Source organism: Elephas maximus, chromosome 22 (assembly GCF_024166365.1).
Source record: "Elephas maximus indicus isolate mEleMax1 chromosome 22, mEleMax1 primary haplotype, whole genome shotgun sequence".
NCBI lineage: Eukaryota > Metazoa > Chordata > Mammalia > Proboscidea > Elephantidae > Elephas > Elephas maximus.
The window spans coordinates 62,865,476-62,879,034 of NC_064840.1; the positions used below are offsets into that span (position 1 = coordinate 62,865,476).

General features: G+C 49.0%; 1 protein-coding gene across 1 annotated transcript in view; it reads right to left on the bottom strand.

Annotated features, from left to right (window-relative positions):
* Nucleotides 1-13,559, bottom strand: part of ADGRA2 (adhesion G protein-coupled receptor A2) — a 44,862-nt gene that overhangs the window by 27,738 nt on the left and 3,565 nt on the right. Inside the window, exon 2 of the mRNA XM_049865788.1 lies at nt 264-335. Coding sequence (XP_049721745.1) covers nt 264-335 — 72 coding nt within the window. The remainder of the gene's footprint in view (nt 1-263; nt 336-13,559) is intronic.

Here is a 13,559-nt window from a genome sequence, read left to right on the forward strand (position 1 = left end):
GTTTCCCTACTTCTCGCTGTCTAGCTGGTGAAGGGGTAGGTAGTTCTCCCTCCCCCAGACCAGCCCTCTCTGCCCTCTACCTGGGGTCAAGTTCTGGGCAAGGTCCCAGTGGTTCTGACTCTGGGCTCACATAGCTAGCCAGCTTGGGGTGTGTGGGGTCCCTCAGCAGCCAGTGTTCCTTATCCTCCCTGGACTGACCTCTCGGCCCATCACACCATCTCCCGACCTCCACCTCACCCACCCCACCTTGCCCAAGCACTTACAACTTCTCCAGCCAGGAGAGTCCCAAGAAGGATCCATTCCGGAGCCCTGTGATCTTGTTGTTGCTCAAGAGCCTGAAGGGACAGGGAGAACACAGACTTGAGAAGGTGCTGTTAGAGCTGGAGAGTGCAGATAGAGTGAGAAGCCATTTTGTTCTCTAGAGCCATGTTGCATTCCCTGTGACTCCCTCTGGAGTTGTGCAATGCACAGCCCCACCCTCTGCCCCAGGAGATTGTAGGGAGGAGCCAGGGAATGGTCCAGGCAGACTGGTCAGCCCGCTGACCCCCAAGTCAGACAGTTCACCTGCCCTGAGTTTCCCCACGGTCTAGATCTGACTTGGGACTCAGTGTGCAGGTGGGCTGAGCAGGGAGTGAAGTTGTGACACCCCCCTTTCCACCTTGGAACCACAGGGCAGACCCCACAGTGGCCCCTTTACGCCTTCCACAGCTCTGTCCTTGGATAGGGGAGAAGATGGCTCTCTTGAGGGTAGTGGTTGGAAAGACGGCCTGAACTGGGTCAGGGCTCTGGCTTCAGACTGGACAGAAGCTCAGCAGGCCTAGGGGCAGGTGAGAGGAGCTACCCTTCCTTGGGGTCTCCATATTCTCTCATTCGAGCTGAGGCCCTCACTGACCACCCCCAACCCTCAAAAGCCCCCAACTTAGAGGGCTGCATCATATCCTTGCCTCCTCAAGCCTGTCTGCAGCCTTGGCAGAAAGCTGGTGAAGCCCTCGGCCTGGGGGAAGCCCAAGCCCCAGCCTTCGCCTCTGCTCACTCAGAGTTCTGTTTATTTATTCATTTGTATTTAGGGGAGGAGGAAAGAGGCCCCAAGCAGACTGAGCATCTTCGCCCACCCACTCAGCCTTTCTCTGCCAGACTCCCCACTGGGAGAAGGGGAGTTCCAGGGGGCCAAAGGGCTCATCCCTCCAATTAATTGCTTATTAAAAAGCTTTAATGAGTCTCTCAGCCCAAGCTCTCGCCTGCCCTGAGCAGAGGCACAGGGCTTCCCTTCTCTTCTAAGCTTTTACTGGAGAACTGGCCTGGGAAACCAGAGGTTCAAGCCTTCAGCCACCTCTCCAGTGGGCAGCTTCTGGGCTGAACTAGAAGGTAGAGGGAAGACGGTGGGGACTGGCATGAGAGGGGCTACCAAAAGGAGACCTGCCTCATCCAGCAATTCCACTCCTAAGTATATTCCCAAATGACTTGAAAGCACGGACTCACACAGATACCTGTACACGAATGTTCATAGCGGCACTGTTCACAATGGCCACAAGATGGAAACAACCCAGGTGTCTGTCCACCAACAGATGAGTGGATACACAAAAGGTGGTACATCCATCCAGTGGAATATTACTCAACCATAAAGAGAAATGAACTTCTGACACATGTGACAACATGCATGAACCTTGAAAACATTATGCTGAGTGAAATCAGTCAGACACGTAGAGACAGAAGTAGATTAATGGTTACCAAGGGCTGGGGGTGGGGTAAAGAGGAGTTATTGCTTAATCGGCACTGAGTTTCTGTTTGGGGTGATGAAAAGCTGTTGGAATGGATCCTTTAGCGGTGATGGTTGCACAATACTGTAAATCTAATTAATGTTACGGAATTGTACACATAAAAATAGTTAAAAAGGCAAATATTTTACCACCAGAGAGAGAGAGATCTGCCACAAGGCTTACAGGAAACGGGTGGGTGACCATACCAAGACAGACAGTAAGAGCACCCTGAACATCAGAAATTCCAGCTACTCCATCTTCAAGAGGCTTATGGGGAATAGAGTGGCCAGGATGGAGGCAAGAGTGGAAGGAGAACTTTGACTTCCTGGGTCAATGGGAAGGGGTGGAGACTTCATCTCCTTCCTCCCTTTCTCCCTCCTCCTTCCTGTCCCCTCTTCCTGTCCCAGCCTAACAGTCCCTCCAACAGGGACATTTCGCAGCAGGGCCTGAGGGTGACTATGAGAAGGGGCTTGGGGGGGGGGGAGGTAGAATGCTGGGTTTCCAAAAAAGCTTCACACCTACACATATCATTATCTCGATATTTCAAAAGTACATCAGAGTAGTTATTATAAAAAAGGAGTCCTGGTGGCACAGTGGTTGAGTGCTCAGCTGCTAACTGAACAGTCGGTGGTTCAAACCCACCTGCTGCTCTGCAGGAGAAAGATGTGGCGATCTGCTTTTGTAAAGACTGGAAACCCTATGGGGCAGTTCTACTTTGTCCTGTAGGGTCACTAGGAGCCCGAATCAACTCGACAGCAATGGGTTTTTTAGTTAATTGTCAGAAAAATGAGAACTTTTATGAACTTCTTTATTCTCACTTTCTGGATTAGGATTGTTTTATTTCCTGTTACACATGGGTTGGTGGTGGTGGTGTTAAATCATAATCTTGTCAGTTTTTAGGGCCTGTGAAGGTCTCGTTCAGGCCTTGGTGGGGCTGGGGTGACCACCTCAGTGGTGACGAGCTCCCAGTGGTGTGTATACTACCTGACTTTAAATCAAAGCCTGCCTCACCCAATTCCCAGTTTATTCCCTTCATACCTCCTCAGAGTTTCAGGTTCGGAGGTTGCTTTAAATGTCTAAGAAGGAGAGAGGACCCCTCAGTATCCTTAGGAATGCCAGAGAAGGGTTCTAAAATGTTAGGAGGAAGAGCGGAGAAAGGGGATCTAATTCAGCCTCCCACCCACCCAAGGATCTCTCCCAGACATTATCCCCCCTGGTCAGGGGTGAGAAAAGACTAGAAACACTGATGGGGTGGGGTGCATGGGGAGACGATGTATGTATAGGATAGAGGAGCAGGGCTCCCAGATGATCACGGCCCCATTTACAAAGGGGGGAGCCTGGGGACATTAATTTTCAAACTTGACTAATGTATGGACCCATGTTAATGGGAAAAAAAAGAACTGTCTTATTTCCTGGGAATAGATCTAAAATATAATATATAATGAAATAACAATAAATATAATGAAATGTAAAACCAAAAGGGAAGAACACCCTGAGCATTTCTCCAGTTGAAGGAACTGAAGAAAAAATTCAAGCCTTGAGTTGCAATTTTGAAGGATTCTATAGGCAAAAAATTGAATGACAAAGGAAGCATCAAAACAAGATGGAAGGAACACAGAGTCACTGTACCAAAAAGAATTGGTCAATGTTCAACCATTTTAGGAGGTAGCATATGATCAAGAATGTATGGTATTGAAGGAAGAAGTCCAAGTTGCACTGAAGGCACTGGTGAAAAACAACAAAAATCAAACCCACTGCCAACGACTTGATTTTGACCCCATAAAGTTTCCAAGGCTATAAATCGTTATGGAAGCAGATTGCCATCTTTTTCTCCTGTGGAGCTGCTGGTGGTTTCTAATTGCTGACCTTTTGATTAGCAGTCGAGAGCTTTAACCATTGTGCCACCAGGGGTCCTTGGTGAAAACCAAGGCTCCAGGAATTGACAGAGTTTCAACTGAGATGTTTCAACAAACGAATATAACGCTGGAAGCACTCACTCATCTATACAAAGAAATTTGAAAGACAGCTACCTGGCCAACTGACTGGAAAAGATCCATACACGAAGCTATTCCAAAGAAAGGTGATCCAAAGGACTGCAGAAATTATTAAACAATATCATTAATATCACACCCAAGTAAAATTTTGCTGAAGATCATTCAAATATGGTTGCACGGTATATTGACAAGGAACTGCCAGAAATTCAAGCAAGACTTAGAAGAGGATGTGGAATGAGGGATATCATTGCTCATGTCAGATGGATTTTGGCTGAAAGCAGAGAATACAAGAAAGATGTTTACCTGTGTTTTATTGACTATGCAAAGGCATTCAACTGTGTCGATCATTTTAGTAATGAAATTATGAAAAACATTGTGAAGAATGGGAATTCCAGAACACTTAATTGTGCTCATGAGGAACCTATACATGGACCAAGAGGCAGTTGTTTGAACAGAACAAGGGGATACTGCATGGTTTAATATCAGGAAAAGGGTGTGTCAGGGCTGTATCCTTTCACCATACATATTTAATCTATACGCTGAGCAAATAATCTGAGAATCTGGACTATGAAGAAGAATGAAGCATCAGGATTGGAGGAAGACTCATTAACAACCTGTGATATGCAGATGGCACAACGTTGCTTACTGAAAGGGAAGAGGACTTGAAGCATTTACTGATGAAGATCAAAGACCACAGCCTTGAGTATGGATTATACCTCAACATAAAGGAAACAAAAATCCTCACAAGTGGACTCATAAGGCAACATCATGAAAAATGGAGAAAATATTGAAGTTGTCAAGGATTTCATTTTACTTGGATCTACTGCATTGGGCAAATCTGCTGCAGAAGACCTCTTTTAAAGGGTTAAAAAGCAAAGATGTCGCCTTGAGGACTAAGGTGTGTCTGACCCAAGCCATGGTATTTTCAATCACCTCATATACGACATGAAAGCTGGACAATGAATAAAGAAGACCGAAGAAGAATTCATGCATTTGAATTATGGTGCTCACAAAGAATCTTGAATATACCATGGACTTCTAGAAGAACAAATTTGTCTTGGAAGTACAGCCAGCGTGCTCCTTGGAACTGAGGATGGTGAGACTTCATTTCACGTACCTTGGACACATTATCAGGACAGACCAGTCCCTAGAGAAGGATGTCATGCTTGGTAAAGTAGAGGGTCAGTGGAAAAGAGGAAGACCCTCAATGAGATGGACTGACACAGTGGCTGCAACAGTGGGCTCAAACATAGCAATGATTGTGAGGACGGCACAGGACCCGGCAGTGTTTCCTTCTGTTGTACCCAGGGTGGCTATGAGTCAGAGCCGGCTCCGAGGCACCTAACAACGACAACGACACCATATCTGAAGACTCCGGTTTGAGAAACATCAACTTTAGAAACAAAAATCTCACATTATGAAAATGTCTTTTGAATGAAAATTATCTCTACAAAACGTTATTATGAAAAAAAAAAAATTTAAGATGATTGAAGTAAAAAGAGAAAATTAAAAAATTCCCAAATTCCCAAGTCACCAAAATTAAAACCTAGGATCTCAGTTTGAGAACCCTGCCCAGAGACATCCCGAGATGGTGCTGGGTGTTGAGGGTAGATACCCCACCCCACCTTCCCCAGATTCTTTAACCTTTAACCCTTTGACCTCTTTCACATACTCCAGATTTTTTAACCCAGAGCTGGCCAGTAGAAATACAATGTGAGCCACATATGTAATCTAAAAATTTCTAGTAGCCACATTTTTAAAAAGTTAAAAAAAAAAATTGTTTTTAACATTTTTGATTTTTGATTTTTTTTCTTATCCAAAATACTATCATTTCAATATTTACTCAATGTTCAAAAACCATTAATGAGAGATTTTTCTTTTCTTTTTTTACTAAGTCTTTGATATCTGGTTTGTATTCTACTCTTCTAAAACCAAAAACCAAACCCGTTGCTGTTGACTTGATTCAGACGCGTGGCAAGCCTAGCACGTCTCAAATCAGACCAACCACATTACAAGTGCCCTAGAGCCAAGTGTGGCTGGTGGCTCCCATATTCGCTGGTGCAGCCTTAACCCTTATCCAGTCTCCTTGCAGCCAGCATCTCCCCAGAAGCCTGGGTTGCTTGAGAGATACTAAGGCAACAGGTGTGTGTGTGTGTGTGTTGGGTAGGAGCGGAGCAAAAGATCAGCGGACCTGCCCCTGAATGGGCAGGGAGAAGCCTCTGGCCTAGAACAACTTATTTCTTGGTCTGGCTTCAGGGCCAGCTCCAGCCTTGTCCCATCCCCCAGTGTCCTGACCCCAGACCTCATGCTGGCCAGGGCCTCTCTGAAGGCAGACTCTGTGTGTGTGCTGGGAGGAGAGGGCAGAGCATGGGTGGGGGGTCATCTGCAGCCCACACTTCCAGCTTGACTAGCTGCCCCCCCGCACAAACTCCAGCCCTGATAGTCTTGAATTGAAACTTATTCCTTGTACAGAGGACATATCCCTGGTCCCCCACCCTAGAACCCGCTCACAAAAGCAGGGCCACCAGGCAAATAGCTTTTTATCCTTCTCCTCCAATGGGCCCCCTTCTTGACGCATTTCCAGTTCTTGGACAGACTTTGGGCAGGTATCACTCTGTGATTCAAGTCCCTAAATACCCAGAATTAGGTCTTTTAGCTTTAACCATCTGAATAGTTTTGAGGAAATTTTCTTTAGACCTGGATTATTCTGAGCTGGCCTCGGTTGTCTTTGTCCATTCAGGTTTCCTGATATGCCCCCTTGTGGGTCTGGTCGGGGCGGGCAATGATTTTGTGACGGAAGGTACTTGGGTTTGTTTTTTTTCTTTTATGAGTAGGTAAGAAGCTGGCAGTTAGGGGCTGTTAACGGGGTGGATGAAGACACACACACATATACACACACACACAGAGCCTAATCCAATGGGAAGAAAAACGTTCCCACCGCTCTAGGCTGTCTCATGGGAGGAAAACAGACCGGGCAGCCACAAAAATTGGGCAGAAAAGGAGGGAAACTCGGCCCCACAGTTCCATCCAGCCATCATGGACATGGTGCCAGCCTTGGCTCTCTTTAACACCCCCTAGACAGACAGCACCTCAGCCTGCACCATCCTCTCACCCTACAACCACACAGGGAGTCAGGTGGGCTTCCTTCCCAACTGTGCTAACCCTGCCCCACACAGCTCGGCTTGCCCAGCCTAGCATCCTGAGGTTCTCTCTCCCTTTCCTCCCTTCCTCCCCTCCTGCCTGCCTGGCTTCAAGCCTTTTGTGGGAAGAGGGGCCAATCCCTGGAGTCCCCTGTTCTCTACTCCAGAGTTTGAAATCTGGCCAAGGAGAGGGGGCACACGGGGTCCATTCCAGAACTCTCTCCCGGCTGGGGTCCTATTTTAGGGAAGAGAAGCAAGCAGAGTTACCACTAATGAGGCTGGAGGCCAAGGGAACGAGTGGCTGGCGTCTGTAAGAGGCCCTGTGGCCTCTGGGCAGCCGCAGGAACTCACCAGATACCACCCCAACATCAAAGATGACCCTGTAGTAGTCACGTGGGCACTGCCCTGTGGGGCGAGGAGCCAGCACATGCCTGAACCAAATGGCTCTCACATGGGCAGGAAGATTCGTACATGTCAGACCATTGCCCACCTCCACACACACACACAGAGGCAACAACCACATCACCCTCTCCGTGGACACAGGATCTACCCTGTCCAGGAGTCAGATCCTCCGAGTCTCAGTGAGTTCAGGCCATCCCTGGGGCTCTCTTGTTTAGGAAGGCCCCATCTCCAACACTGCTGTTGGTGGCTTGGCAGCGACTTAGGGAAACAATCAGCGATGGGGAGGAGGGGGGTCTGCTTGCTCATAACAAAAAAGACCTGAAGTCTATAACCCACCCTGAATGGCCCAGGTCAAACTGGAGCCCCCAGCCCTGCCTGCAGGCTCAGTGCCAAGGGCCTTCGAGCATTTCCAGGGCCCACAAAGGCATCTGAAACCTAAAAGATAATTACTGTCTCTAAAACATTAAAATTAATTAATAAACACTTACTTAAATAAAGATTAAAATTAATAAATACTTCACATAACTACCAAATGTAATGCAATGTAGCAATAATTATTATATTTAATGAAGGATGTGGGTGCATTTTAGTATGGTTGCTATGACAATAACCAAACCAGCTGCAGTCCAGTTGATTCAGACTCATGGCGGCCCCATGGGTACAGAGGAGAACCATGCTCCATAGGGTTTTCAAGGCTGTGACCTTTCAGAAGCAGATCACCGGGCCTTACTTCTCAGGCACGTCTGAGTGGGTTTGAACTGCCAACCATTTGGTTAGTAGTCCAGCACTTAACTCTTTGCTTTACCCAGGGACTTCTAATATGACAATAGTGTTGTTGTTAGTTGCTGTCAAGTCAGTTCTGACTCATGATGGCCCCGTGGATGCAGACTAGAACTGGGCTCCATAGAGTTTTCAAGGCTGGGAACTTTCGGAAGCAGATCTTTTGAGGTGTCCCTGGGTGGGTTCAAACCACGAACTTTTCAGTGAGTGCTTAACTGTTTGCTCCACCCAGGGATTTCTGATATGGCAATCCAAAAACCGGTTGCTGTTCAGTTGATTCCGACTTATAGTGACTGAGTTGGAATTGACTTGACGGCACTGGGTTGTCTGGGATAGGATCACTATAGGATACAACTGCCCCATAGGGTTTCCAAGGAGCGGTGGTGGATTCGAAGTGCCAATCCTTTTGTTAGCAGCCGAACATTTAACCACTGCACCGCCAGGGCCCCCAGAAGTGAGAATGGCTATGGGCCACAGGCCCTGCTTTGACACATACCCTCAGGCTAAAGGTCACTCCTCTGTGCCTTCTCTTCCCTTCAAAGCTGCCCTTCACGTCCACTTAGGCTGACTGCAGGGGACATCAATGTTGGAGAAGGCAGGCAAGGTGTTTTGCTCACTGCATTATTTCCCTATTGTTCCTTCCCTTAACTGGAAGCCTGACCAGTCAACCTTGAACACCTACTGGTTCTGGAAAGAGACCCAGGTGGGGGGTTCCTTCTGCCAGCTTTAGAGGTCACATCCTGAGATTGCCCTGAACTCAGCCTTGAAGCTGGACCATCCAGGCAGGGCCTGAGGCTAAGGCCAAGAGAGAAAACACTCTTGCAGTGGCTTCAACCCACAGGGCCTGCATGTCTCCTTTTCTCTAACCTTCCCTCTCTACAAGGGCATGTCTTGGGGTGAGCAGGTAGGAACAAGAAATTGGGGCTGGGGTGGGAGAGGACTGACCGAGCAAGTCTGTGGCCTTGGAATTGAACCTGGAGGCAGAAGCCTAAGAAAAGATGCTACAGGTGTTTATGGTGGGTGGTAGGTGTGGAGTGATGAAAATTTTGGGGCCCCTTTTCTCTAGCTATACACGTGGACCTTGTCGGATGGAATACACAGGAGTCAAGCTGACCACATTTGTGGGAAGATGATGGAGAAGCTCAATATCATCAGTCAGAACAAGGCCAGGGGCTGACTGCAAAACAGACCATCAATTGCTCATATGCAAGTTCAAGTTAAAGCTCCTTAGCTTGAGCACATGGAATAGGGTCTGCTATAATCACTCACACTCATTCATTCATTCGTTCTTCAAACTTACACTAAACACCTAAGTATCAGTACTACAAAGGTAAATGAGACATGGTCTCTCTACAAATTTCTTATCACGGAAGATGGAGGGAGGTGTGGCAGATCAGAAGGATAGAATCTCTCTACGTGTGTATGTCTGTGTATACCTGATTTGAACAAGGTGGGAAGTAACCCCCATCCACCTTACATACTTCGTCCACACACAGCCTAAAATTCCACCACTGGGGAGCCAACCTTTATGGGTGAAGAAAGGAAGCCTCTTCTTAAATACAAACAGACCAGAAAGGATTAATCCGTTAACAGTCTTTTATACCCAAGTATTTTTTTATAAATTAGTCCTTCAGATGTTCCTCCCCAGAAGTTTTCTCTGGAAGTCCTGAGGCCCTGATCTTTGTCATTTCCCTTGGGTATTTTTGGTCACTATTTAACCCTTCCACTCTTATGGGATGGGAGTTTCCATGATGAGACCATAAGGCCTGTAAGGGCCAGGACTGGGTCTCTCACCCTCTGGTATGGGGCTAGGATATATGGTAAATACTGGCTGGTGAACAGATGGGTATCTGGGGCAGAGCTCCAGGGAAAGTGGGGGGAGTCAGTGGATGGAGATTTTGCTGCTGAACTCTGGGTTCTCCCAAGTCAAGGGACAGATCCCTTCCCCCTCCAATGCCCCAACACGACTCTCCCCCATCAGTCCTGGAAGCTTACTCCTGACACCCAGGAGTACCCAGCCCTGTTCTAGCTAAGCTGGCTCCACAGGACAGTCTTTCTGGAACACCTGTCCCATAGGATTCACATAGCCCTTAAGCTGTCTGTGGTGCAGAAGAGAGAGGGAACACGTAGAAGAACACTTTAGAGACCATGAGCTTCCCATTTCCTGGGTCAATCTGATTTCAAATACTCGGTTGGTACAGCGATTTTGTATAGTGGTCCCCCTAAGCACACCTGTACTTGGAAGGCTATTGTTGGGCCATGTGGGGGAAACTGGGTTAGTGTGATACCACTGGCCTTTCCCAAGGACTGGCTGGTTGGTCAGCATGGGAAGAGGAATTGGATCTGCCTGTCTGCTGAGAGCTGTGTTGTATAGGGCTCTGTCCCTCTTGGGATGGGAGCAGGTTGTGGATATCCACTGGGTGGGCAACTCTTCCCCAAAACTTCCAGCACCATGTGTCTCCATTTTGCTTCAACAAACACAGTCACCACGAGCTGAGCAGACAGGTGAAGTCCCTGAGGTCCCTGATACTTGGGGCAGTGTTACTCTTCGGGACCCAGAATGACTGGGTGGTAGAGCCTCCAAAAGGCCTGAGAAGCTCCAATGTCTTCAAATCTCTGTCCTACTTTCTACCCTTCTTCTCCTTTCTAAGATGTGGCTCCTTTTGTTGGCCTTGCCTCAGTGTACGCACCTGCAAGATGGCAGACACAACTGGGAGTCAGGGGTCCTGAGGTCTAGTGGTGGTTGTCTGACCAGGAGCTGTGTGGCCTTGGGCAGGTCAGGACCTCCGGGTCTCAGCTTCCTTCTCAATAAAAGATGGGGCTGGACTGGTACTCCCACCCTTTATATTTGATGGCCTTTCCCATCATGGGTATAGAGTCTCCTGAAGCCTGAAGTCTTAGTTTCTGCCTCACCACCCCACACAGCTCCCAGCAAGGCAAGGAGCCCTTGGGGCAGGAGGGCCTCTCAGACCTTCCCTTCCCTTTCCAGCTGGGAGATGTCTGGCCCTTCCAATTCAGGCAGGAACTCCCCCCTCAAGCTGCACTCCCCCATCCTCCGTGACAGATTGGTTCCCCTGCCCCTCACCTGGCCCCATCCATCTTGCACACCCCCTTGCTCCCCCATCCTGCCCTTCCCTGGCTCCCAGGGGAAAACTGAAGCAATGCCTGGGAGAACCAATTCCAGGGAGGCTGGCCAAGTCAGCTACATTCTACAATTTCTCTTCCCCCCTCCCCCTTTCCTGCCCCTTCCGACCCAGTCCTAAAAGCTAAGGAATGTTCTGGAGTTTGGGAAGGATGGGGGCCCAGAGGAGGGAGGAAGGGGAGGTGGCAGCTTCGTCCTGTCAGTGTCTGAGCTCTAAATAGAACAGAGCGGCTGGGCTGGGGGAATGAAAATAAACAGCCCCTTCAAGCAGCCCCTTCCTAGCAGTTACCGGATTTTCCCTCTAATTCCTCAGCCCAGGGCCCTTTCCCTTCTCCCTCCTCCCCTGGCTTTCTGTCAGGTCCCAGGAGTCAAAGGGGCAGTCTAGGGCCTCAAGGGTGATGAGAGCTAGGGGTCCTGTCCAGGCTGTGTGGTATTTGGGAACTCACTGCCCCTCTCTGGGCTTTGGTGAGGAAATCAGCCACTGAGTAGGAAGAACGGATCAACTCAGAGGTGGCTGGAACTTTTTCTCCCTCAGAAAAGAGTTCTTATCCCAATGAGTCCCATGTGGGTTAAACTTAGAAACACTCTCTCTTTTTAAAAACATGACCTCCAAATTTAATGGTCAATTTATGGTTAGGTTCAGATTACACTGGTTTGCCTGAGCTTTTAGGGGAAATTCTCAGACTCACCTCCAGGACTAGAAGGTACTTCTCGCTCGACCCCCTAGTGAGAGAGGAGTCATCCATGGTAGCTAGCAGGAAGGGACGTATTTGGGGTTCCGGAGCGACTGAGTTCATGCACATGCTCTGAATAAGTCAGGCTGAAAAACCCATTCTGGGGCCTGGACCCACTTGAGGGTGAATTATATGTGCCGCCTTTGGAGGTCAGTGTGATGGCATTTCCAGCCTCTTTAGTACAATGAGGGCTCAACCAGTGAGGCACCCCGCCCCCCACCAGGGCTCTGCTCACTGTCTAATGTGTTCCCTAACACAGGACCATGGACCCTAATATCGCACACAAGAGGAAGCCCTAAGGGTGGTAGGTTCCCAAGGACCCCAAGAAGAGGCTGACCAAATCCCTGGAACCTGAGCTGGCTGCCTTCAGCTCCTCAAGTAGATAGGTGGAAAGAGTCAGGGAGAGACTTGGATTTCCTCTGAGGCCCCTCACGCCTCACCTCCCACAGACTGGCTGGGGGTCTGGAAGCCCAACCGGGAATGTTGCAGCTGAGACCCTTATACCTGCTGGGAGGGTGAGGGGGTGTGTTGAAGGCTTCTTCTCACCTTCTGTCTCCAGCCTCTTCCCTCTTTTCTTCCCCTCTTTCTCTTCACTCTCTCTCCCCCTCCCCCCTCCTCTCCCTCACAAAAGCTCTCTGTACACAGCCACTTCCTCTGGCTGCTGTCTCTGAGCCCAGACGTTATGAGAACCATATGGGGGAAAGAGGGTGGACTGAAGGGGGTGGGGGAAGCCAGCGTGGGCCCGCCCCTCCAGCCAGCATCTTTCCATTCTCCTCAGGCTGTTGTATGGTGGTTGCACACTTTGCTCCAAACTCCCCTAACTGGACCCTGGTGGCTGACTGAGGGCTACTGAGGTGAAGGCCCAGGCCAGACTTCAAGTCTAGAAGCAGGAGGGATCTCTGGGGCTCAAGGACAATTTCCCTGAGGCTGGAGGACAGCTCTTCTCCTATCCCTGCCCAACCTTGCCCTACAATACCCCTGAAGACCACCAAATTCACAGCAAAAGAACCCACCCAGTTCTAAGCACATCTGTGTAGCAAACAGCCCCTTCTTCCCTATGTGGGCAGCTGATGTAGTGGGCAACGCCCCTCCTCCCCGAAATGCTATTTGGAGTGACCAGTCCCATGCCCGCCCCCCTCTCCACCCGGCCTTGGAATGTCCCCAGGGCAGAAGTATCTGGGTCTTGCTGGGAAGGAACCAGGTTTTTTAATACCGCTTTTGTGTCCATTGAGCCCCAAGTCCAGCCAGGTGAACCGGAAGTCCTTCGCATGTGAGGATTCTGAAGAGAACCCAACCAACTAATCCTAACTCTGGCCCCAGCTAGTTGTGTGACTATTATTAGCAAGGCAGTGTCCCTCTTCCAGCCTCAGTTTACCCAGCTGGAAGATGTAGGGGGCTGGACTTGCTGATCTCTAAGGCCCTTTACCGAGGTACAGGCGTTCTAGGAATTTATGACAGGAGGCTGGTCGCCTCTGTAGAGGCTGCTCAGATATCCTGGGAGGTCCTCATAGTAGATTTCCTCCTGGAGTTATTTATTATCAGTCCCTTCCTAGAATTCTTTATTCCCAGGTCCCTTCCCCCTCATTCTAACTCCCAGAGCTGAGGACCAG